General features: G+C 39.3%; 1 protein-coding gene across 6 annotated transcripts in view; it reads right to left on the bottom strand.

The window, feature by feature from the left end:
• Nucleotides 1-703: 703 nt before the first annotated feature.
• Nucleotides 704-27,040, bottom strand: part of GCLC (glutamate-cysteine ligase catalytic subunit) — a 34,839-nt gene continuing 8,502 nt past the window's right edge. For 2 of the 6 annotated variants that reach the window (XM_053938422.1, XM_053938426.1), the window contains exons 2-16: nt 23,143-23,255; nt 22,135-22,317; nt 19,437-19,577; nt 18,630-18,688; nt 18,402-18,538; nt 12,710-12,784; nt 11,703-11,819; nt 10,777-10,915; nt 10,137-10,249; nt 9,383-9,475; nt 8,547-8,651; nt 6,378-6,459; nt 6,176-6,279; nt 5,963-6,083; nt 704-2,413 (exon numbers count right to left, since the gene is read on the bottom strand). In XM_053938422.1, the coding sequence (XP_053794397.1) occupies nt 2,208-2,413; nt 5,963-6,083; nt 6,176-6,279; nt 6,378-6,459; nt 8,547-8,651; nt 9,383-9,475; nt 10,137-10,249; nt 10,777-10,915; nt 11,703-11,819; nt 12,710-12,784; nt 18,402-18,538; nt 18,630-18,688; nt 19,437-19,577; nt 22,135-22,317; nt 23,143-23,255 (1,788 nt within the window). In that variant the 3' untranslated portion in view covers nt 704-2,207. The remainder of the gene's footprint in view (nt 2,414-5,962; nt 6,084-6,175; nt 6,280-6,377; nt 6,460-8,546; nt 8,652-9,382; nt 9,476-10,136; nt 10,250-10,776; nt 10,916-11,702; nt 11,820-12,709; nt 12,785-18,401; nt 18,539-18,629; nt 18,689-19,436; nt 19,578-22,134; nt 22,318-23,142; nt 23,256-27,040) is intronic. The other 4 variants (XM_053938423.1, XM_053938424.1, XM_053938425.1 and 1 more) reach the window with 4 other exon arrangements.

Genomic DNA, 27,040 nt, shown 5'->3' with positions numbered 1-27,040 from the left:
CTTCCATTGCTCACATGATGGAAAAGTCATTATTTCTATGAAAGCACTTCATGACTGCAGAACCAAAAGTCCTGTATGCATAGCCCAAAGAAGTTTCTCATGCTCTCTGCAAAAGGCCAGCCAGCGCTTGAGGCTTGGACTAGGGATTGCTTCTCTACCTCAAGAGTGGGCACAGACAGAACAGAGCCACCTCTTAAGTTGTATTCAAAGATAGTGGCAAAGCTTGCCCCTGTCCCTCCAGCAACTCTGCTTTGTGCTGACAGCCTTCACCATACTATAAAGAACAGGCTGGATCACATACCTGAGCTCTTCATCTAGTGAACGTACAATGCTTACACACTGCAACCATGCATGTCTCAAAAACAGAAGCAGCTCTGTGTTTGATCTCACTCATCCCTTCTGGAAATAGGCACACAAGAAATCAGGAGGGAAACTTCCAGGGAATAAAGACATGTATTGAAGCAGTACCAGCAGAAAAGCATCCCAACTATTTTTAAGGGTTTTCCAAGCACAGCAGCTCATACTGTGCAATCAGACAGATGCTACTTTAACAATAGCAAGGACTTCTTTGCTGTAGGAATGTCAGACCATTTGTCTGAGTCCTGAGAAGCTCCACTGTGAACGAAGTCTGGGTGAATTGTACCTGCCAGGTATGCAACTCCTCCTTTTTTGAATCTAAAAATGTGGGTTCAAGTCATGCAAGTGACCAACACATACTGCAAATTTTATTTTTATTTCCTTATTACAGAAACTAAATTAGCATATGCCTACATCTTAATTAAAACAAATTCACCACTGCAGAGAAAGAGTATTCTTTTTATTCTCTAAAGCACACCTGTGAACACAGAATGAAGTGTAATTCAGTACATAAAAGCTTCTTGGTGCACCTCTCACTGCAGTTTCTCCATTAGTTCTTTTAAAAAAGTCATTAGATCTTAGGTATTTTTATATGCTTCCATTAAGCTTTGCATCTTCTACCCCTATTGCAATTCACTTTTAGAAATCAGTTAAGAAGCTAAATCAAAAAGGCCCCTTAAGTTTGCTTTATTTACAGATGCAATGGCTGAATTTAAATAGATTACAGTCACTCCTAGCACCAGCTTCCAATTCAAAGGATTAGTGCATTCCAAAATTTCTCTTTAAACTGTTCTCTGAAGGGGATCAAGTTGTCCATAACTACAGCTATGTAGGTAACCCCAGCCACCTACATAAATTACCTTATAGAAAACAAACATGCTGACAAAAATATTTATAATTAACAAAATGATAAAATGAGGAACTCAACCTTCGGGAAGAATGGACAGAAGTTTGGTTTTATGCTGCAGTCATTGTTGACTGTGGGAACAGCAGCAGTGTGGGAGAAGAGCCGTCAAGCAGGCTGAAGTCCAGAGCAGGGGTCTCTGGTTCCTTTGTGAAGAGAGCTGTATGTCTAGCTCCCATTTCCTCCTCCCTTTCGACACATCTCCCCTTACTACTTTTTTGTGAAATCATTGGGCAGATTTTCTGAACTGAGAGAGCATACAGCTTATTTCAGAGGGGAAAGAATAACTGCATCTGCAGGCAGGCTGACTTGCATTATCTGAATAAAGACAGATCTGTTCCTCTGAGTTTACAGTTTACAAGTGGATGAAGGACTTGTGGCAACTGAGAAACTACTGTAAGATTAGTTACTCGGATGCACATATATTTGTCTGTTCTTAAATACTTTCAAAACCCAAATGGAAGGAAGAAGTATCTGCGATTCAGGTAGATCCAGAAGGATTTTTTTTCTTACACAATAAGGTAAATTACTTAGCACATTCCAGGTTAAAAAAATTACAGTAAACATTCAGTAACTGGAATGCATATAATATACAAGTACCATTACATTTACAAAGCTGTTCATGACAATTTTTCTTTCTATATTAAGCATAAAAAAGTTACAAGCTAATTCACAATAACCTTAGTTACAATGTTATTAAAATACATTGATGTTAATCATAAAAATATTTTACTATTTACATGTATATTGTATAAACCTTAGCAATAAGAATATGCCTATTTTAGGATGCCTTAAATGAATATTTAGGCAGATTGGCCCATTTTATAGTGCAGTATCCCTGTTTTGGTCTTCACACCATGAAACTGTACCAGATTCACAGTATCTTTGCTAGTGCTTTGCTAAAAGGCTTAATGTTTTTATTATTTAAGAAGCATTCATTCATTCATTACAAAGAGTCAGTTTTATTTCCACTTTGTTTCTTATTAAATCCTACCCCCAATAGTTCAGGACACTCTGCCTGGCCTTGAGCGATTTGGTTGCATTTCCACATAAGGCTGTAATTCATTTCATCAGTTATCACACTGTCTTGCTTGTAGTCCGGATGCTGTGCGATGAATTCCCTCATCCATCGAGCAACTGTCATTAATTCTCCTGTGGGCAAGAGGAAATTAAATTTCAGTTTATACATCTAATTTAGCAGTAGAACACCTAGAGTTCTGTGCACTATATACACAATTAATGAGTAGCCCATGCTTTCATGAGAAACACATTCCTACACTTTTTGGTTTTTAAATGTGGCTAAACTGCAGGCACAATTAAGCCAACATATCCCTGATGGTCTAAAAGACACCTGGTGCAATTTTCCAACTTTCAGATGTTCCAATGATATAATGCAGAGAGAAGTAGCAACTGAAACAGGTGCTACCAACAGATTGTACAGCAAAAGGTCTTAAACACTTCATTTAACAGAGAATCTGGCTGAGATGAATCGACAGACACCTCTGCACTCCTACATTTATATAAAATAAGTTTGTAGTTGATCCATCCAACTGAGCTGCTAATTTTGATCAGTCAACCTGGGCTTATTATTCTTTCTCCCTCTGGCAGCTACTCTAGCAAAAAAATAGGCTGGTTCCCAATTATACCGACTTCTGGTTTGTACACAGTGCCTCTGCTTCACTCCACAGTTCTTGGGTTGGTCAGCAGGTACCTAGGGGTCCCCAGCACCTCTGTAAAAGGTCACTGAATGACACACACCACTTGCAGGAGACTGGTATCCCCATGAAGCTGCAGCTGGGGGCTGGCTGGACACCAGTGTCCAGGCTGCTGAATCTTGCTCCAGAATGCAGCACTTGCAAGCAAACCTTAACTACTACAAGTTTAAGGTAACTCTGACTGTTAAGACATTACGATGGGCTGATGGGGTGCTCAAAGAGCCTAGAAAAACTTTCATGGCTAGCTACCAGAACATCAGCTTCACTGTTAGAGTGGAAAGAGTCAAGGGCTTGCACTACAGAAGTCTTTGGTTTAAAAATATTATAAAAAGCAAGAGGAATCAAGTTAGAGAAAGCATGAAGGAACACACAAATAAAAAGTAAAAAGAATCCAACACTACTTAAAAATATCCTAGCAGTGGTTTTGAACAGATGTACATGAAGACAAATCAGAAAAATTGCAGAAAGTACTGGAAAGAAAAGCAGAATAAAAAAGTTTACTAGAAATCAAAATGTGCTTCAAAAACCAGAAGTGACGTTTTAAAGAATGAGGCCAGAGTTTGCACTTCTACATAAGACGGCAGGAAAAAAATTACCCAAGAGGCTTTATTTGTTGAAGGCACTAAAAACTCAACATGAAAACTTTTCTAACACAAACGAGAAGCAGGGGCCTGCAAGAAAGTCAGTGGCGCCAGGAGATGAGCGGAGTGAAGCTTATGAAGAGACACGTTTGAAGTGCAAGCCTGCAGGAGCCGGGCAGTGTCCAGCGCACAGCAACACGGACACCTAGTGGCCAGGCAGCCCCGGCACTACCCATCCTCGCCCCGCCGTTCCCTGCACACCTCCACTGGGAGTGCAGCCTGCGGCTCTCAGTACGGGAGTATGGTACCACCGACTGACAAAAGGAGTGAGACACCTGCCAGGCACGGAGAGGCAAAGGGAATTGTAAGTTCAGGAGCAACAATATACTGGAGAGGTCCACACAATTAGGAATGCTGATGACAAGTGAGTAGATAAACATGATCTTACAACACAGGAACAAGAAGGCGTATAATGGAATAACCGTGAAGAGCATTTAAACATGAGAAACTACAGAATTATTTTTTTCAAAAAGCATATAATAGAACTGTGTCATTTCTTATTATATGACTTTAGGGGGAGCAAAAGTGTAACTGCTTCAAGAAAGGTAAGGCAAAGATCATGGAAATCACATCTGTGAATGCTCATCAAGCTCTCTGATAACTGCACTGCAGGCAGCCAGGAGAGCACACCAGGACAAGGACCACTTGATGCTGCTACCTCAGTACTGCTGTCATTGGTATTTGGTGGTGGTCAGCAGCTGCTGCCTGCCTAAAAAATCTCTAGTCTCACTGAGTGGTGGCAGTCACACACCAGCTATACAGAGACCAGGAGGGTAATGCCTTGCTGTGCTGCAGGAGAGGAGGTGACTGAAGCTCAAATGAATTATGCCAGGGCAAGGTTACAGCCACAGCAGCTAAGGTGTCAGTGGTCTTAACTCATGAGTGCTGTGTTCACCATTTGAGAAATCTGAAAAATGGCCACTCTGTGTGGAAAGGACTCATCCTAAAGCTGCAGATCAGGAACATTTGATTTAGGACCAAGAGGAAACTGGAATAATCCGAAGCTCACAACTGAGAAACATCATGACACAGTAACACAATACCTAAAGCTTTTTTATTCTGTGAATTCTAGTTCTTAAGAAGCCTCATTTAAAAGTAATTTCAGTTTGTAAGAGCTGAACTATAAACTACACTCATATCTACCTCACTCTCACGGCTTTTAGGTCTGTGTAAATAGAGGAGCTGACTTTTGCAATAACTGCAACTTTGCACCAGGTAGCAAAGTTTTTCTTTGGTGGGGAACACCTGCAGCTGGTCACTAGGCCTCAGGAAAAAGGCCTGCTACATTTATGGATTCCTTGTTTTCTCAAGACCATTTCTCTGAAGGAAAAAAACCCCAAACAACAGACAAGGGAATGTCTAAAAACATGTTAACCATTCTAAAGAACTGCTGAAGTAGTGAATTACCAGATAAGACAAAATCATGAATATCACCTCAGCTTTGGAAAGGTCTTTACCTAAAAGCTCCTACAGCTTTTCATTTCAAGAATTAAGAAGGAATGCAGCACTTTAGTTTAAAACTTGGTGGGAGAGGGAAGAGAGGTAAGAAAAAAACCCATTCTTTAGCCTCAAACGTAGGAGGCTAAAATTACCATCTAGCTAAATTTACATCAGTGTAGTTATACAGGGGATTTACACAGAAAAAGTTAAGAAGTTGCTGCAGCCTGAGCTAAGCACACAGTCCTGAATTAAGTTTAGCCTGCATCTTTTACTCATTAAAAAGTAAATTTTAAGAAGAAACATAAACAGTCATTATACACCGGTCTTGAAAAACATTGCAACATGGTAAAGACTGTGGAAGAGCCTGCTCTGCCTTGAAGGAGTTCTGCTACTTACAGAAGGACTTTCTTATCAGTGAGCTAAAGTCTAGGTCCCATGGTCCAGCAGACCTGAGTTTACAGTCATGAATGTGTTGGAGCAGTAAGCTTTGGAGTCACACCAGTAGTATCAGACAAGTTATCAGACCCAGCCTCAAACACTCTTACAACACTCAAGTGACAGGGTGAAGTGGACTAGCGTATGTTTAAACTTCTACAAAGTGGACAGACAATACAGTAGCAAAAGCAGCAGTAAATGGTGTTGAAAAGCAAAACTGAGGACTGGGTATATACTACCCTCTAAACCATGATTATTACTCTATCAGTTACTCCGAATTTAAGTTCTAAAATGGATCACTAAACACTAAAGATCAAAAATACAGGACAAGATTTAAACCAGAGAACACACTCCAGTCCTTTGCTCTAATGATTCAACAGCTAACGAGACATCCACAGGTCCCATCAGTCTTATCCAATTGAAAGTAGAAAAATGCGAAGAAAGTCAATGTCCAAAAATATCAAACATACCAGAGGCTCTCTTTTTTATTAGCTTCAGATAGTTTAGGATGGTGCATCTTGTATCCACATCCACTTCCATATTTTCAAGATAGGAATTCAAAATTGGGATCAAACCAGGAAAGACTCCTTCCTGTGTAAGAGAACAGAATCAGTATAAAACACACTCAGTCTGGTTTCTGGGAGGGTAGAATAGAATGTGTTCCAGGTAGAAGGGGCTATTACCTTCCCATTGATAATTGTGTCAATGCTCATTAAGGTGTACTCTTCTGTGTCGGTGCCTGTCCCATTCTGTGCAGAGCCACATCCATCCAAAACAGCATTTCCACCTTCACATGTGACAAAGGGAAAGGAAAAAAAATGGTTAGAAGGCAAGACACGTGTTAAACATCCACAACTATGTTAGTCAGATTACTTGATGTGATACCTTTGCATATATCTTTTCTGAAGTAAAACATTCCCTGTCGTACAGCATCTCTTTTCTGGGCCACCTTCATGTTTTCATCCACCTGGCAAAAAAAGTATTTCAGACGTTTTAGAAAAGTAGGATTCTACCAAACTGTCACTTTTGTGTTTCACAAATTGAAATATCTACTATATTTCTTACTATTTCATCACACAAGGTCAAGCACACTTGTGCTTCTAAAGTTTTATTTCATTCTTCAGTGTCCAGGACAAACCCACCAACAGATAACATTTTATGAAACTGGGTCTCCAGTAGAATAGGTAATGGTATCATGTTAGAACATCCTATGCTAATTTAAGTTTGGATGAAAACACAGGAACAGTTACAATTAACAGGTTACATCCCTTCTGGCAGATTTATTTTCATATTTAAGGTGCAATTTAAATACCAAAGGAAGAAGAAAACATCAATTTCCCTAGCCATAATTTGCTGCTTTTAATAACAAAATCATCGCTGTCTTTAGAAGAATTATCACTGTATTAAACAAACTTCCAGAAACAGCATTCTGTTTCTGTAAGTTTTTATGGGAATTGTATCTATTCCATCTAAAAAAATGTTAGATATTTAAACTTAAGATTGCTAGCAAAAAAGTTTTAAATTTCAGGCTTCTCAGAAGTCCCCCAAACTACGAGGTTTGCTCTGCAAATGACATAAGCATTGTTCTGTCTTTCTGGATGGAAGATTTTGTCCAAGTTCTTTGGTTGGTGTGTTCTCAGGGAATTAATTAACATCATACAGCTTCTGGACATTAGCTTTACCACATTATCTTCAGAAAAAGAGATATAATTTGCTGAATTCTTTGTCTGATATTTAACTAAAGGCTATGCAAAATCTTCACTTACTTCTTACCTTTCCAAGCTTTGTTTTCAATTTTGTTTTCAATTCATTTTATATTATGAAACCTATTTACACAACAGGTTGTTTTGAAAGTTTGAAAGAACTCCAGTCCCAGCTGATGAGCATTCAACCACATTAAATCAGACAGCCAAGATTAGTGTGAGATTAGCCCCATAACCCCCTATTATTTTACTTGAAAGAGGCAGGCTTACCAATGGTTGTGCAATTCTGTGTTGTATTACCTGCCAAATTGCTTGGCAAGCTCAAGCAATTTTAAGCCCCCCAGCCCTCCAATTCTGATCAGGTTCTTTCAGCACCTGATCTCTTACTCACTCTTAACTGGGAGTTAAAAATTTAGTGCTTTTGAGACACTCAAATAACAATGTAATTATGTAATCTAACTGCTAAATTGCTGCATTATTCATGGAGTCTGAACTCTCTGACATCTCCTTTTAGAAGTCATCCCAAATCATACCATTTATGTATGGTATCATTACTGTAAATCTACAACTTCAATATTTTTCTCCATTTTAATGTAAAAAACTCTATGAAAAGCCACAGGATACTATGCCTATGCTGGATTTTCCAGCATAGTGTCAAAAGCCTTCTGCCTTACAAGATCTTTTTTAAAGCTACCTATAACATCACAGGAATATCCATCTAAAAAGACATTTTTTGGTCAAGTGCCTCAGAAAAAAGACACGCAAGGACAGTTTCACACAAAAAAGTTCAGCAATTGTGAGGGCAAGATTAAGGAAAAAGTACATTTTGCACGGCTTGTCTGTCTAAAGACATAGTTGTGACCAGAATCAGAAGTATTTGTTTCCACTCAAATACTGTGTAACACTAAGCATGCCAAACTCTTCCTTTCTCTCCCCACTAGATAAAAACAAAACACAGAGTATAAGACACAGGCAACATTAATGTTAAGATAAGTCTAAAGCTTTTCTTTTGAGTTCCACATATTTCCCCCTGTATGTAAAATGGGGGAAACATACCCTTTCCCAGACTCAAAACAGCCTTGTGACCGTGGTATTTCTCAGAAGTTCGATGCTAGGCATCACAGAAATTCCTACAGCATTTGTCTATGTTTAATTCCATGAGACAGCAGTAACATATTTATTTAATATTGTAGAGTTTAAATTAATTCAAAGTACTGAAACAGATGAAAATTGACTGAAAGATAAAAATTACTGTTCTGTAAGTGGACAAATATTTCTGAGCTTGCAGGGGATAAAAACCAGACTTGATGCATTACATTTAGCTCTAACAAATCTGATCTTTCACACCTACCTTGGACAAAGGAATGAGAAAATCCAGTTTATATGATAGAATCACTCTGGTTAGCAATACCACAAACACAACATATGCAGAGTTTTCAAAGTCTGTTAACTGGACCTAGACATGAAAGGAGTTGAGATTCAATTACTTTAGTGGGAACAGAGGTGCAAGGACAGTCTGGAACAGTCTGACTCAGATGTTCATGCTGGCACTTGTGTTCACACACGCTGAACTCGCCGAGGGGTGATCCACACACGCAATCAGCAGCACTGACTTCCAGCGCACAAAGCACGCACACGCTTCAACAAACTCAACCCTGCAATTCAATGCAAAGCACACTTGTGCTTCTAAAGACTAATAACCTGCACCTTCAGGCTCTCTAATTACAGAAGTACAGTAGCTTTTAAATTTCCACTCTAAAAGGATTGAATTCAGAGAGCTTAGAAACAGACAACTATAGAGTAAAAGCACTTGTGAAACAAACAAAACTGTGACAGTGGAATTGTTCAGTATCAGGAAATGTACTAGAGAAATACAGTCTCTAAAAGCTAAATGGGGCTTTGTTTACTGCTGCTTTAATACAAGCCTAATTCCTTTCCCCATCACCCCAAATCCATTAGCATGCGTTGATGTACTGCAGTGGATTCTCCTGTCAGTTACATTCCCACAGCCCATGCCTGATTAAATACTGCTGTCCACTTCACTTGCATCTAGCAAATCAAAGGGGAGAAAACACAGCACAAGTAACAGGAGTTTGATACTGGATGGCAGAATGCCTGGTACTTTTCCACTTAAAAGGAAATGTGCTCTGTGTACACAGCTCTTGTACATACTGATGTCTTCCTTACCTCCATAGGTCTGAATTCCACTCTCCATCCAATATCTGAATTTGGAGGTGGTGGCTTAAACCTCATTGTCTGCCAGTTTGTAGACTGAATATTCTGCAAAGCACATGAAATAATCTGTCACAATCAAGATACACATCATTCTATAATATAATTGAAGAAAAATAAGCAGATAACTAGAGTCCTAGTGTTTTCTGTGGAACAGCCTAGCAGGTTAGAGAAGTGGTTCCAAAGCAAGTGCTGTAATTTCTTAAAGCTCACAGTACAACTACCCAACCTAGGAGCAAATATGTTGTACTTTCTCATGCTGTTTTGGTTGAGTATTATGTACAAGACACTAAGGGACAGGCATGCAGCTGACTTTATTTTTTCGCGAGGGGCCAACACATCCTGAACTAAGAAGGCCTAATACTACCACAGCTATTACCTCATAAAGCTGTAAAAGAGAGGTTTCTACATAAATAAAATACAAACCAGGTTTAAAATTGACAGTTCCCCTTAACATTTATATACCATAGCTGTAATTTAGGTTCTTCATATTTTATTTGGTTTAAAGTATAAGCCATCACCTTCTAAATAAAAGATAAAATGAATAAATGAATGTGCTTACAACTCCAAAGTCATATGCTAAAATATTACCTAAAGTGGAAAATTAATGAAAAAATCCTTAGCTAATACAGCCATCCTCCAATTAAGTAATATTATAAAAGAAGAAATTATAGATATATTTATTAAATTCCTCTAAATCGGACATAACCTCAAAATGGTCGGATTCATTTGCATCATCTAGATGTATTTTCTCCTCAAACAAAGTCAATGGGTCTCGAATGAACAAGTGTGCAATATGCTGTGCCAAAAGGTGGTCAATACCTACAAAATGAAAATTCAAACAAACAATTCATACATATCAAAACAGGCTCTAGGAAATTATTTTTTTTTTTACAAGACTGTAAACATCTAAAACTGCTGTGCTACCTCAGCCCACCACATCCTGTTAAAGTGATGAGTTCAGGAAGGAAGGAAATGATTAAAAAGAGCAAAAACCCCAAAACCAAACAGGTTCTTGTTTGGAAATGGCAGCTGAGTATTGGTGTGGCTGCCTTTCTTCCTGTTTTCTGATGCATTCTGTGCCATGTTTCCTAAAGCAGTTCGGCTCTCTCCATAAAAATAAAACATTAATCCCAGCTTGAGAAACTCAGTTTGATGCATTAGGGACAGTTTCTGTTACAAATGAATCCTTTAAAAAAAAACTCTCAAGACCACTCTGCACATATACTTCCTGAGCAGGAGTCACTCTGAGGGCTGCACAACATTTGTAACAAACAACAAAAACCATAAAATATCCCCACACACTGCAAACATAATTCTTAACCTGCTCATAATGAAGCAACACTTACCTTCCTTTATTAGGTGCTCGTAGATATCTTTGTCTATTGTCAAATCAATGTCATTGTATTTCTCACCACATTCAGATAGATAACTGTCTATGGAATCATATCTGGATTTACTGATTCTATAATGGTTGTTCTTCAGTGGCTATATAATTTAAGAATACAATATTTTAACAGCTTGTTAACAATGTTACCTAAGTTTTGCTCACTAATGACACTTATGTCGAGAATTACTATCCTATTTAAAAAACCCTACAACCTCAATAAAAATTATTAAAAGCACGAGTCTTAAATAGGCTCAATACAAAGTGATTCTGGAATTACAACTATTTTGTCTGCAGACATATAAATCTGAGCAAAAAATCAGTCACCACGCATCTACTAGAATTCTCTAGATATAGAAATGTTTTCCTGATGAAATATGCCATTACCCAAAGCACCTGGAAAGCATTAAACACGTACCAACAGTTTCACTATGTGCACACTGTTAGAGATGCCCTTAAAATAGGTAGTTCAAGAAATATTTCAAATAAATTTTAAAAATGATTTATTTTATGTAATTTTGTAAGTGCAAGTTCTGATACCTGGCTCTCTTGATTTAGTTCTAGTTTATACTACTCAGCAGCACCCACTATTTAATCTAGTGCAATTTTTGCCTTTTGGGCTCAAGCAAAATTAGAAAGTTTCATCACTGGGGCCCTTTTTAGCCAGCTGTAGAAGACTGGGATTCCATACCTAATTAAAAATATGTATTTGTTAACACAAACTGACCAACCAAGGTGAGTGTTACACCATCTCTCCTGTATTTACCACAAAGACCATCACATTCCCTCATTAGGGACTCTGATGAGCACAAGCAGAATCTGATACTAAAGGAGATTAAACTTTTTTGCCCGAAAAACCCCAGACACCTCCTATGTGCCATGACTTACCTCTAGCCCTCGCTCCTCACGCGTTCGATCATCCACGGAAGCAGAGATCACTCCCCAGCGACAGTCAATGTCAGACACGTAGCCTCTGTAGAATGGAGATGCAGCACTCAATGCCATCTACAATGAAACAGCCTGGGATCAAAAGAAAGGACAGGCCAAGGAACCAAAAGCAAAATACAGCCCCACTGGAAAGGGATCCAGAAGGAGCTGAAGTATATGTATTTCAGTTTAACGTAGAGCCAAAGCCCATATAACCAGAAATACCTCAACTGGTACCTCTGAAAAACGCCTGGGTCAAGGGTTAGCATTCCTGAAGTGGCTTCTGACACTCTCCAAATGTTTCACCTCTACAGATCAGCATTTAAGGAACACAAAAGTGACACTGGCAGAAGCACTTTTGAGACAAATCAGCAAGTATTCTGCTTGCTCACTTCTGAAGTTCACCTGGCAATCATTTAATTTTGTTTATTTTTGTTTGGCCGAGCACCTTAGTAACACAGCTGGAACATACCTCACTCAAGGCAGGATCTACTCATCATTCAGACCAGACAGATATTTTATTTTCACAACTCCTGTTATAAACAGCTGTTTATGACAACGTGCTTATAAAAGGGACAGATTTAAACAACTTAAGCTGAAATCCTCTGTAGCACCAGAGGGTTTTCAACACCAGTTGAAAAATTAAAAATTGTTTTAAGGAGCAAGCTTGCCTTGCTTTCATGAAATCTGCCAAAATCTATTTCTAAAACTATTCAACAAGAGTCTCATACATGTGGGAGTGAGAACAAAGGGGAAGAAATAGACACAAGGGCCAAGAAGGAACAGATAATATCTGTTTTGTAAGGTCAATTGCACATTAAATAGTTAACACGATTCACGTGGCAACCTATAAAGAGTCTTTTCCCAGAGTACCCAATTTGTGAGCTTACAATTTGGGTATTATTTTTTTATATAAAGTGGTTTTTGTCACTAAGGAACAGTTCAGCTGACAGATGTCCATTACTTACCACAATGGGACAAATTGTAGCTAGCTGATCATAGAGATACCTTGCTTCAGAAATGCTGCAAGCCTGAAATGTTACCTGTTGGAAGATGTACAGTTGCTATCAAATTTCTGTCATCATACAACAAGAACAGTCTTCCTAGATTTAAAATCAAGCATATAATAAAATTATTTATATCCTAAAAATTTTAGGATTTTTTGTTTGGTTTTGTGTGGGTTTTCCCCTTAAGTCTTGGACACATTTCTGCCCCACCTTCAGTAGCATTTATATTACAGGCTTCTTTCCAGGCCATTTCCATGTTCATTAAAAGATTTCAGTCCATAATGCTTCTATGGTGAGGCTGAATATACAAACACTTGCCAGAATCAAAGAAAACTGAGTTAACATTTAGAATACACATGGGTGAGTAATGCACCTTCAGGAAGTAAGCCAGGAACCTACTTACTTAGAACAACTTAGTCAGACTCTATTGTAGATTTAACATTTGTTTTATGTGACACTAATCCTGTTTTAAAGAACATTTCAAGATGCCTTTGATCCTGAAAAACTGTGGGGAAAAAAGACTATCTGTCTATCTACTGCAACTTTCATTAAAAAAACAAAAAGTCCAGCTTTTTCTGTATTAGAGGCTAGAACCCAGCAAAGAAATAAAAAGAAGTATTATTTGCAGAAAGCATTAACGTTTTGGAAGCCATACCACAGATAGGCCACTGGAATAGGTAACTCCTTTATAATATTTTTGTGAAATTTACTCAGAGCAGCATCAGACAAAAGACAAAAGTAGCAGACCTTACCCTCTAGCCTTTGTAAACCAACACTTCATGAATTTAAAAACTGCACAGAGTGATCAGTCTCAAAACTCCCTTTGTCTTCGCAGTTTCTGTATTCACAGATCAGAAGAAAACTTAAGATGGGAATGTACGCCTGTACCACTATCATGACATTATACAAGAGGCTTCAGCTCTAAACCACCACCTCTGCTTGCTGTCCTGAAGAATTCCAGTTGTACACAGGCTTTCCTATTCCAAGGACAGTAATTAGAACGTCCCACAAACCTAAGTTTTCTTCTCAGCTTGCCACTAAACCAAACTGCACCTCAAGTAAGACTTTAAAAAAAACCTCAACCAACAAATCCCTCCAAAACTCCTGAGTTCACTGGTGCTTCAGTGATGGATTTTTTTTGGAGGGGTGTTAATGATGGTGGTATAGGGGAAATATGGGATTTGTTTGTGTTTGTATTTTTAAATCTTCATCCAATATTCATTAAAACATCCCAAATTAGAAAACAGCTGTGCTGTGGAGAAAATATTCCTTCTGTGTCTAGCCTCCAAGTGGCTTGTTTTGTCTTTTCAGAAAAAAATCAAGCAAACAAACAAAAACCCAGGTGGTTAAAAGACAAGATTAAGTAATTATCTTGCAGAAAAGCAGCTAAGTATGATTTCTCATCATTAATTTTGGACATTTAGCACTAGGGAGCCAGCCTTGAAGTGGGGTTGGGTTGACAGGACACCTACACTCTTAGCTCAGACAGTGGTATTTGCTTCCCCCTTCCTTTTATATTTATTCCAAACCACATTTAATCTGAGATTCAACATGGTTTCTAGGCAAATGTCCCATTAGAGAGGAAAAGGACATGGCTGTCTTCTCCAGAAGGGCTACATGCACTGCCAGTGCAGGCCATCATTTTTACCTCTGGAAATGTAACAAACCAAGTTGTAGCTTGGCATGCAGTACAAAAAAAAAAAAAAAAAGAACAAAAACCAAACCAACAAGACCACCCCTTAAACATGAAAGGAAGTATAAATACTACAGACTACCTTACAAAAATAGGTGGGCAATGTTTTCTTCTAGTCAGTTATCAGGAATTATCAGTTGATACAGAAGCAGCTGCCAGCCTTGTTTTCATTCTCCCTTTGATGATAACAGGACTACCAAATATGAATTTGGCCACTTATTACCAGAATGTAATAATAAAATGCAGCAGTATGCAAGAGTAAAATAGTACTCCTTTAAAAAGGAATTCAGTAATGTTTTTAAAGTTCATACAATGACTGAATAAGCCTGGATTTCTTTTATTGGTCTTAAATAAGAGAGATGGTATAAAACAAACCATGGCAAACTAACACCTTGTAAAACCACACAGTTTTATGTACACTTTACTATCTCATCAGATTTGCCCTAATGACAAGAAACCATATGCTGCACCTGTCAAGAACTTTTATTTATACAGTTTTTATTGTTTCTCAAGCTCAAAGGGAGTGCTTTTTACAACGTTTTCTGTCCCTGCTATGAAACAAGAAGAGCCTTTAATCCCATAGAGTGTTAACAGTAGCCTCTTCCTAGCCCTGCTTCCAAGACTGTGGTGGGAACAGGCACATTTTATCAGGAGTCAAATACACCATGATTACCTAAGGTGTTAATGCCCAGCATCAGAAAAACATTTAAAACAAACAGAAAATGAAAGAATTAAAGCACTCTTATTATTCAGCACCTGGTTTTAAATGAAAGATACTGTGAGACAGGAATATCTCAGGCAAATTACTAAAAACCATAAAAAGTGGTCATGCTCAAATGAGAGAAAACAGAAATCAAAAATATCTTCCAGCACACAGTCACAGAAGACAACTACCCACATGGATTTGGTAGATTCGTGGTAACAAGCAGTGAGAAGACAACTCCTTAGCAGATAGCTAAAAATATTTAAGAATGAGGAACTTTATACAGGAGTTCATGATGTTTGTAAATGAAATAAAATTATACAAAAACAGAAAGCTACTTATTTTTAAAAATATTCCCACAACCTCTTGCCACTCCCTCCTTTTGCTGTTCTAAGAGTGCAGAAGAAGGAGAACACCCAAAATGAGTAACTAAAAAACCTCTCTCGTTACTACAAGACAGTTCAGTTTCCACCTCTGCAATGTCCCTTGGTCATGCCTAAAAGATGACCGGAGTAGAGGATGACCTTTCATATCCAAAAAGTGCTGGAGTTTCAGGAGCAGGTGCTTGATCAAATGTGGTTTGGCCAGTTCAAGAAACTCTCTCAGCAAGTCATCCAATTATGTTTGAATATTAGCAGAAAATAACCCAATAAATCGAGTGAATAAACCTGGTGTATTAGATTGACCCTGCCTGGATGCCAGATATCCACCAAAGCCATTTAATCACTCCCCTCTTTTGCTGGATAGGGAAGAGAAAACGTAACAGAAGGCTTAAGGATCAAAGTAAGGCCAGGGAGAGAACACTGAATCAATTAGATTGGAAAAGACCTCTGAGATCACTGAGTCCAGCCTATGACTGAACACCACCTTGTCAACTAGACCATGGCACTGAGGGCACATCCAGTATTTCCTTAAACACCTCTAGGTACAGTGACTCCACCACCTCCCTGGGCAGCCCATTCCAATATCTAGTCACCCCTTCTGTGAAGAATTTCTTCCTGATGTCCAACCTGAACCCTGCTAGGTGCAGCTTGAAGCCATTTCCTCTTGTCCTGGCGCTGGTTGCCTGAGAGAAGAGGCCAACCCCAACCTGGCTACAGCCTCCTTTCAGGCACTTGTAGACAGTGATAAGGTCTCCCCTGAGCCTCCTTGTCTCCAGGCTTATCGCCCCCAGCTCCCTCAGCTGCTCCTCACAGGACTTGTGCTCCAGACCTTCCCCAGCTCCACTGCCCTTCCCTGGACTCACTCCAGCCTCTCAACTTCTTTCTCATTGTGAGGGGCCCAGAACTGGACCCAGCACTGGAGGTGTGGCCTCAGCAGTGCAGAGTACAGGGGGACAATCACTGTCCTGGTCACACTATTGCTGATACACCTGGGCACACACTGATTCATGATCAGTTGGATCTCAACCAGCACTCCCAGCTCCTCTTCCACCAGGCAGCTTTCCAGCCACTCTGTCCCCAGCTTGCAGCTCTGCAAGGGCTTGTGGTGGCCAAAGTGCAGGACACAGTGTTTTGTCTTACTGAACCACACACAATTGGCCTCATCTCACTGATCCAGCCTGTCCAGGTCCCTCTGCAGAGCCTTCCTACCCTCCAGCAGATCAACACTGACCCAACTTGGTGTGGTGGATATCACTCACCAGTTACTGTCACAGGCTAAACAGGCCTAACTTGGGGAAATGAATCGAATTTATTACAAGTCAAATCAGAGTAGAACAATGAGAAATAAAAACTAAATCTTAAAATTCACTTCACTCCCAAATTCTCTACTTCCTCCCCTCCCAGCAGTGCAAGAGAATGAGGAATGAGGGCTGTGGTCAGTTCACTACACATTGTCTCTGCTGCTCCTTCCCCTCAGCAGGAGGACTCCTCACACTCTTGACTCAGTGTGGGGTCCCTTCCCTGGGACAGTTCTCCAGTGAACATGTTCACTGCTCCAACATGAGTCTTTATCCTGGCATCAGGTGGGATAATTACTTTTGTTCCTAGTGGCTGGTTACAGTTCTGTGTTGTAGATTCAGTATGGGAATAATGTTGATAACACACTGATGTTTTAGTTCTTGCTGAGCAGGGCTTATTCTAAATTAAGGACTTCTCAGTTTCCCATGCTTTGCCAGTGAGCAGCTGCACAAGAAGCCAGGAGAGAGCACAGCTGGGACCTGAATTGGCCAAAGGGATATCCCATACCATATGGCATCATGCTTAGTACATAAACTGGGGGAGTTGGCTAGGAGGGGCCAATTGCTGCTTGGGGACAGGCTGAGCATTTGTCAGCAGGTTGTGAGCAACTGTTCTGCTGAGCACCACATTCTTCTTGAGTTTTATTCTCCCCCCTCTTATTTTCATTACCATTGCTATTATTTTTATTTTATTTCAATTATTAAGCAGTTTTTATCTCAACCTACAAGTCACCTTTGTCTGACTTGCCCCCTCATCCCACCAGGGGCAAGAGGGTATATGTGTGTGTAAGGGAGCAATGGCATGGTACTTACTTGCTGTCTGGGTTTACACCACAACAGTCCTTCTCATGGGCTACACTTAATTAACTGCTCCAGCATGGGTCCCTTCCATAGGGTTCAGTCTTTCAGGAACTGAGTGCTCCAGCATGGGTACTCCATGGGGCGACAGGTCCTTCCTCCTTCATGCATCCACCTGTTTTGGTGTGGGGTCCTCCAGGGGCTGCAGATGGATCTCTGCTCCAAAGCCAAGCTCCTGCCATACCATGATCTTCACTGCAGGCCCCAGGGGAATCTCAGCTCTGCCACCTTGAACATCTCCTCCCCCTATTTCTTCACTGATCTTGGTGCCTGCAGAGCTGTTCCTCTTACATATTCTCATTCCTATCTTCACCTGCAGTGTCAGGCAGAGTTTTCCCCCTCCTTCTTACTGTATGTACCACAGAGGTGCTACCAATGTCACTGGTGGGCTCAGCCTTGGTGGGTGCGTCTTGGAGCCAGCTGGCACTGGCTCTGTTGGACATGGGAGAAGCTTCCTTCTCATTGGAGAAGCACCTTCTCACAGCAGCCGCCCCTGCAGCCCCTCTGCTAGCAAAACCTGGCTACAAAACCCCAACATACTTGGATTTTAAGACTAGAATACTAGACATACCACTTGGTCTTTTATCTCCCCTTTTGCCACCCTGATGTACAATGCATCAGTTGAAGAAAGTGAAAGTAGACACAAGACAAGTCTTAAAAAGGGAAGTGTTGAGAGAAGACAATGTATAGTAACACCTTGAAAGCAGATGCACTTTACCTGGAGACAGCAGTTTCCCATTCCAAAACCCATAGCATCCATATATATGTAGTCTGGCTTAGCTGCCTTTGCTGCTTCTCCATCGTCATTAGGAAATGTTTCAATGAAAGGTGATGGTGTGTTCTTATCTTTAAATACTGTGTGGAAAATACAGGTACTCAGTAATTCAGAGCATGAGACTAAACAATTATTCATAAAAAGAACAAAGATAAGACTGAATTTACTCACTTGGCACATTTATCACAACCTTCTCTCCTCTTCGGTGTCGAATGTTTCTGGTCAGTGTACTATAACAAAAGAAAAAACTTTTTGGATTATATGAAATTTTCTCTTTATGCAAATATTTTTGCAGCAACTTTCTCAACAATTTTTATGGTTTCAGAATGTCAACTTTCTATTTATTCTGAGTACTCTCCTCCAGGATGCTTCTTTTCCTAGTTTTAAGACAGACTGTAAAAGATACAACACTGAATTTTTCTTCAGTAAAGTCAGTCTTATTTTGATGGACTTCACAGTACTATACTAACAAAACAGTCAGAAATAAAAGGCTACAGACCTGAAGAATACAAGGCCAAGTAAAAAGGTATGCTTAGTTTTTAAACAGAATGGTTTTCATTGGCTAAAGTCTCATTTTACAGCGAGAAGTACATCATCCATCTCAGAGTAACCAGGGCAAGCTACTGGGTACAGAGATGTCACTGTGACATACCTAAGGGAGAGCTGGATTAACCGTGATGGAAGCATTTAGGTACAGGGCTTCAAACTGGAAACAATTTTGCAGTAGCAAAATCAACACTTTTTGCCCCATAATAGTGTTAACTATTATATAAAGCTCCTTCAACTTAACCATTAGTTTTCTTAAGACACTTTGAAAAGAAAATACATCACAACCACTTCTGTCCAAGTCCTTCTGATATCTGCAGCAACCAGCTACAGTGCTCTCTATTCCAGTAATGTAAAGAATTTGCAGATATGTCTGTGATATTTAGATAGGGACAAAATATTCAACTTCTCAAATTTCCCAAATATTCTTACCTAAATCTAGGATGTTTATTGATGGCTTCATCTGGAAAAAAGAGGGATTTTGAAGCTCCTCCTTCTACTGGTGTTGGCATATAATCTGGCAGTGTAAACCCAGGACAGCCTAACCTATGTAACACAACAATGAGATCCAAGCTGTAATGAAAACAGACTGTGATTTTAGAACGGTCAGATGATCAGAGATTAGGATTCTAGTAGACAGCCAGCCAACAACCACCTTCCACAGTGGTTAATACAGCCTTTTTTTTAAAGTAACCCCACCAGTCTGTCATTAGACAGCAAACATGAACATTTTCAGTGGCTGAAGCAGGAAACTTCAGTACTACCTGGGGTACACACACATTTTAATGTGTTAGTTTTTGTTGTTAATACTGACATGCAGCTGCATTCTGTGCTTCAAAGTTTATCTTGAGGATACAAGTTGACTGGCAAAGTAATTTATCCAGGCCTACTCTTAAAAATCTATCCCTTTCAAAATATATGCTTAAGCAACTCTGCAAGAATTAGAGGTAATTTCAAGTGGTACACATATCCTAAGTCTTATAACACTTCTAGAACTCTGAAAACCCCTATGAGATGAATGTCATAAGCAAAGAAAAATTGCAGCTGTTAGGTGTAAATGCTGAGAGATATGCAAGCTAATCAGAATACACGCCTCCCCTTTGAGAAACTCCATTTTAAGTTTCAGAGCCACCTGAAACAAGAATAAGCTCTCAGTACAGCTGAGACAAAGGAACATTTGACAAGGTTGAGGTAAAGTAGAAGATTAGTTTCTCCATGTTACACAGCAAAAAGGGCAAAGATAGTGGTGAAAGGCTCTAGTATTTGGATAGTTAAAAAAAGTAGCTGATAAAATTACAAACTACTCAAAATATCAAGAAACACACTTCCGAGAATATTATTTATGTTCAATATTGTTTCTTCTTCCTGGTTTCCTAAGTAAGTTGTTCTACAACTTGTAAAGCCAGCTTAATCACTTAGCTAAGTGCCACATTGTAAACTGCATCCCTCCAGTCCTCAGGAAAGAAAACAACTTTCTGGCCCAGCAGTGATGAATCACAAATTTAGGAACTGGGGACACTTATTTAGTATCTAAGCTATAAATTTTTAATATTTAAGCATTTTCAAATAGTTCATTTTTAACTGAATTATTTTGATTTGAATAAGCTTACTTCTTTACCTTTCTTCTGTCAGCACTCTAATAAGTTTTCTTGTCTTTTCAAATTAACGGATTTTATTATATACAAGTGTACATGCCCAGATGCACACAGGCATACCTACATGTTATTGTAGAGACAATGTGGCAAAAAACTTCAACCCCATGAAACCTCAGAAATACATGTTAGCAAGACTTCAGTCAAACCAACAAGGACTTGAATGGAAAGACAGCAAAAGGCAGAAATAATAAACCAAATTAGGCTAGCCTAGGGAGAGCAACCTCTGAGGGATGAAAGTATGCTTGGAATGATCTGTAAGTTATAAACAAACTACCTTTTATTACTTACTGGCTTTCACTGAAGTCCAGTGTACTGCTCCTACAGTTATGTAAAAAGTACTTATCTGTATCTACAAAGGGATTAACAAGTCCTCTCCCTTTATTCCCTGCAAATAAGGTCCAAAACATTTGCATGTAAAACTTACTAAATGACATAATGTACCTGTAAGTTTGCAGGGGAAGAAAACACAGTTCTCTAATGCACTGACAACTACTTAACCACTGAACTTTAAATAAACTCTTATTACATCTAGTATACCTCTAATAAAGTGAAAGTAAATTTTGTCAAAGAGTGTTCTTAAAACAGCATTCATGGGGCATTATGCAGAAATTTTGGCACCACGGCTGCTAAAGCATGTTTTGTATTGTTCCTCCTCTCAGCAAGAATTTTGGGCTATTGCATTCTATATTACAAAAGAAACTAGCCAGTAAGGCCAGCTGTTGCTCTTCAACTGCAGAGCAACTTTTATACCATTATAAGCATAACTATCTTCATTCATTTCAATGACCAGGCTAGTTAGAATGAATATAATAAATCTCTGCCTAGAATTCTATTTCAAAGCAATGTCAAAATACAGTTTCTCCTAGATAATGAAGTTCATCCTAAATCTAATTTCTTCAAGAACTCCTTTACAACAATAAAAATGATGAAATCTATTCTTTGTAAGGGTATTATTAACCCAGGAGAGATGCTCTCCTTTCTAGATTCAGTAAGTAGAGTATTGTATAATAGAAATACTAAGTCTGGGTGCCCTAAACTACCAGAAGCTTGCATGTACTTTAGTGCAAAAAAAGTATTAAAAATAGATCAGGTTAGCCATGTTTTGCAAAACTGGTACTTATAAAGACCACAGTTTGCAAAATAGGTAAAGAGAAACCTTTTCTATATAATTTTCTGTATCAACTCAAGGTGGTAGACTATTCTAGACTTAACGCTTTGTGTCACAAATATTCAGGATTCTCTCCTAATACAAAATCATCACAGGTTAGAAGCAACCTAAAAATGTTAAAGATACTTATTTGCTTGTCTTGTTGCAATAAAAAATTTAGGAGACATGACTGGAACATAAAGCCAAAGTACTTTAATCAAATCATATTTTTCTCTATTTCACTGAGCAGTTTAGCTATATGCAATAAGGAGAAAAAGTGTGTAACGAGAACAGGAAACATGGCATTACACTTCAGCAACCATCTCACCTTGGAAATGATGTCACTGTGCAAACAGCCTCATTTTCTTTGAGTACAGAAGCAGCCTCTTGCCGTCTTTTCCTCATGTTGTCTTGCACAGTGTTGAATTCAGACATGGTTCCCCCATATGGCTGTCCAGGTGTTCCTTCAATCATGTAACTTCCATATTCTGGTCTCCAGAGTGTTGGGTGACTATAATGAAAGAAGAGGTACATTTAAATATTTCTGCAATTTCAAAAACGTTGAATTGTTTGTGAGAATTTCAGAAATTAGTATCACTTGCAAGAAAAATCTCCTAATATTTGATAGAGGGACACAATGTACCTGCCAATGTACCTCACCAGGTACAATGTACCTCATCAGGAATTGGTGAAAAGAAAGCAAGGTGCAATTTGGCAGTGTAGTAATAGTGTTGCTGTGTAGTGCAGGATTTGCCTACACCAAATTGCAGTCACTCTTAGCATCTGTCTCAAGCTTTGTTTCTTGGGGTTTTAACCAGAACCAGAAAAACAGATCACTACTGCTTTTCCACAGGAGAGGATAGGGAAAAAACTTCCCTGCCATTCTTACATCTACACTTCTAGTTCTTCCAGAAATGAGAAAGTGCTCCTACAGACAACAGGCTTCTCCTATACAGCCCTCACTTGCTCCTGCAATCAAGAGGTACAGGAGCAAGTACACATGCACATGTACTTTATGGGACATGGATTACTGCATACACACAGACACAAAATCAGAGCAAGACAAAACAAGCACCCAAACTGCAACTTCTGTGGGCTCACCATTACATCCTCCTTTATTTCAAAGCAAAAACTACATGGACTGCCTGCAAGCGTGCTCAAAATCTTTCACTTCCTGAACCCCAGATTTATCTGAAAATTATCAGTATCTGTGGTTTACAGTTTTACCAATAGCAGACTTGAATGTTAAGTGAGGTTAATAAAATTTTACACAGTATCGTAACAGGAGGATTTAAAAAAAAAAAAAAAAAAAAAGAAACTGGAAACAGCTACTCACTTGGGGTTTACCTTCTCCCCCTTGTCTTGCAGTGTTTGAAGAACTTCTTCACCACAGAGTAACAAACGCACTTTCTTATTCTCATGGTCAAATTTTACCAACATATATTCCACCTTGTAAATAATAAAAACAAAACAAACAATTAAACAGTAAGATTTTTTCAGGCACAAACACACTGGCATACCAATTTAAGCATCAAGTGAAAAAAAAAGATATGTCTTACTGAACTTTACAAAGGTTCAAAAACATTACTAACTACAAATGCAGTAAGCAATACTGGCAAAGATGGCTGCAGGCTTATTTCATCTTGAATGAAGACTTGAAATTGCTTGAAATTGCTTTCTCTCCATTTCTAATTGGAGACACTTGACAAAAAAAACCTTGAATTTATACTTGCCTCCACATTATTTCTGGACTTCCCGTTTCCTACTATATTCAACATCATCTCCTGGTTTGTAAAAGTATCATCCTCACTAGGAGCTGGCCTAATCTAGAGGGGGCATGTGAATCATTCAGATGGACACAGAATGAGCATCAAGCTCGCCACATGCCTGGCCTCCCCCCACATTGCTTGTGGGAGTGGGTAGCAGAGGGAAGAGCACAGGAACTGCAGCTGCTGTCAAGAGACCCAAAGTTGAACATCTGTCCACCATATGTGAGTATGCTACTGTGATTAGCCTCCTGTCCTAGAAATCCCTCTCCAAATGTAGATGTAATGAGCTGGTGGGGAGAATACTATTTCTGTATAAACCAAATTGCAAGTTAAAAAAAAAAAAAAAAAAGAAGTTTAAACTGTAAAGAAACACTAAGTCAAGCAGGCAAACACAAAAAAAACCCCAGTGTTTCATATTTCAAGTACAGTAGTGCATATATTGCATTTATGCATCTAGCTTTAGAAACAACTATTACTTTTGCCTCCAGAAACATTGACTAAATCTTCAAAGCTGTCTTAACACACAGATGATCTGCCATTAATTTTAATAAGAAAAGAAAAAACTTCAGATGGCTTCCAACAGTTCCAAGTAACCCACAGAGTATCTTGACAACAGAGGGAATGACTGAATAGGCATCCTTAAAGAATGTAATTTAGGCTCATCAAAAGACTTAGCCTACAGGCTACAAAGAAAGAAACAAATTCAGAGTTCACACATTTTTACATTCAACTTCAGGTCATCATTCACAGACTTCTCACATGTATTTTATCCACAACAAAGTTCAGAGAAACGCAGCCAAGCTGAGAGAACCAGCATGCCTGTCAGAGATTCTAGTTCAAAGGCCAAATATGAGGGGCTTCACCCAACATCCATAATTTGTTATTTTGCTGAGCTCTTTAGAGTTCACTTTTCTCTATAATTTTAACTAGGCTCCTTAGCAAGAATCAAAATATACACCAGATCAAAGTACTGATGGAGATGGCTGACCATCAACCTTACTTAGAGCCAGTGAGGACAACGTACCCTGTCGTGGCCACTATGGACCCAAGTTTCCAGTCACTGCTCTCATCGTGCAACAAACCATACACACCTCTGTCTTCTGCTGCAAGGCTGCTGAGGACAAGACGTGGCATCCCAGCTCCTCCCTGCAGACAGACAATGCTCTGTGCAACCTCAGTGGATGAATCTCTCTGACCACCCTGCTCTGCCTGGCTCACAGAAGTTCTGTGCTGCCTTACCAGGCAAAGGAACAACAGTTTGGCCAGCAAGGTTGCAAAGCGAAAGCTGAAAGTCCAACCCCCCACCCTGTTCCAACACAGAGCAAGCCTAAAACAAATTATTATTCACAGTTTAATGCATTAAAAAAGCAAATACAATCTTAGTTAAAGCAAATACTTAGAGTATCAGAACTACTTATGAGCCAACACAAGGAAAAACTGTTCTTTAGAGGCTTCCTTCCTCTTGATTACTGGCTTGTAGTGTAACGGCATCTACAGAGCACTTCCACGCCAGCTCTGCTCCACTCCATTGCTGAATCTTCTCAAGAAGCACTATGCTCCATTAGCTTGCTAGCACCCAGAATAGTGCTACTTCACTCACTATGACCTTTTCTCACAGCTGGCTACCAAGAAAATTTCAGGTTTTTGAAAATTCTTTTATATCGCCTCTGTAAATACAAGTGAGACCTTGAAGCGTCGCAACTGCGGAGAACCACAACCACTCTTCCTCCACTCATTAAGTCAAACAATTGTGCTGGGCTTGTCTGGAGGCAAAATGAAAGATGACAGCTCTCTGGAAATGGGAAAGCATGTCTGAAATTGTTTGAATGCCTGAGTTGTTTGACCATAATTACATATATTATTTCTACATAAGCAATGCTTCTTAAAAATGAAGGTGCATCAAAAACATGTTAGCAGTAATTCTAAGGAACACGGAGGACTGAAGTTGTCACCTATGCCACAGTGCTGTCCCAAATGCCCAGGGTGCACTGCCCATGTACACACCAAGACGAGGCAGCTCTATTTAGTCACAGAATCTTCAAGGTTAGAAGAGACCAGAAGGATCAGCAAGTCCAACGGTCAACCCAAATGGCCACTGTAAGCCCTAAATCACTAAATCATATAACCAAGCAAGACTTAGATGCCTCTTTAACATCTCTAGGGATGGTGACTTTATCACCTCCCTGAGTAACCTATCCCAATGCCTGACCACCCTAATGGTGCATTTTTTTGTCTAATGTCTAATCTGAAACACCCATGTTTCAATTTAAGGCTGAATATTTCTTTATCCTAATTTGTGCAAAGCAAGGAGCTAGGTGATAACCCACAACAAAAGGCTGCTAGCTCCCCTATCATCAAAGCTTTATACCATTTATACATTTTAGCAAACAAATCACACTTCACTGACTACAAGTTACATAGTTCTCTTGTTAATTCTACCTTCTGTTGGTTAAATTATTCTCCTGCTTCTCATGCCAATTAGTCTGCATGCTCAGTACTTCTCTCGAGTTGGTGGGTTTCTTGAGTCAGTGAACCATGCTGGTGAGAATCTCTCCCTGTTGGATTTACCTTTTACTCAGCTTGAACTATCTCCGCACAGTTGCTGAGTTGGCTTTCTTACTTTATTACTTATCTTGGGAGTTTTGCCAAATGTCCTTGTGGCCTGTAAATTCTGTGTCCTTTGTGCCCACATCCTTCTCCCCAAGCCTTGCTAACCTCTCCCCCTAGACCTAAGACCACTGAACTGTGTTAAGCCCTAAACCTTAACACGGCAATTCTACCGACAAGTAATTTATCTTTCTAATGCAGGGATAGCAACATATCATCATCCAAATACTTGCCTTAGCAGTGATCTGCTTCCCAATATAAAAACCTGCCCTTGCACACCCAATTTAACAACATCATGCTAACTACAGAGGGAACAAAACCTATCCAATAGATGGGAGCAAAGCCTCTGCTATAGTGTTAAATGTTAAAATCCTTTTAACTTTCAAAGTATGTGCAATGAGGTACTTCTGCCTATGAAAACACTGGTAAGCACAGAGTCTGGACCTTAGTAAGCTCAGATGTAAGGTGCCAAGATTATATAATAAATAGTTTAGAAGAATGATTTGAAGAGAAGCTTTTTTTAAATGAGAAAAGTAATGAAAAAAGCATTGCTTCATGCTTTCTGTGTGTGAAAAACAGTAGCTGTGTTAGCCTTGTACCACACTCCTGACCATCCATCCCAGATGTGGACGTCCCATCTCTGGAAGTCATCAAGACCAGTTTGGATGGGGCTTTGAGCAACTTGGTGTAATGGAAGATGTCCTTACCCAGGACATGGAGTCTGACAAAATGATCTCCAAAGGTCCCTTACAACACAAACCATCCTGTGATTCTAAATAAACCTGATCATAGGTGACTCACGGACCACTCTGTTTCTCAAGGACAATCTTAATGACAGCTTTCTCCTTCCACTGGACA

The sequence above is a fragment of the Vidua chalybeata genome, chromosome 3, assembly GCF_026979565.1.
Source record: "Vidua chalybeata isolate OUT-0048 chromosome 3, bVidCha1 merged haplotype, whole genome shotgun sequence".
Taxonomy (NCBI): Eukaryota; Metazoa; Chordata; class Aves; order Passeriformes; family Viduidae; genus Vidua; species Vidua chalybeata.
The sequence above is the reverse complement of the archived record's forward strand: the minus strand, read 5'-3'. Positions and strand labels throughout refer to the sequence as shown.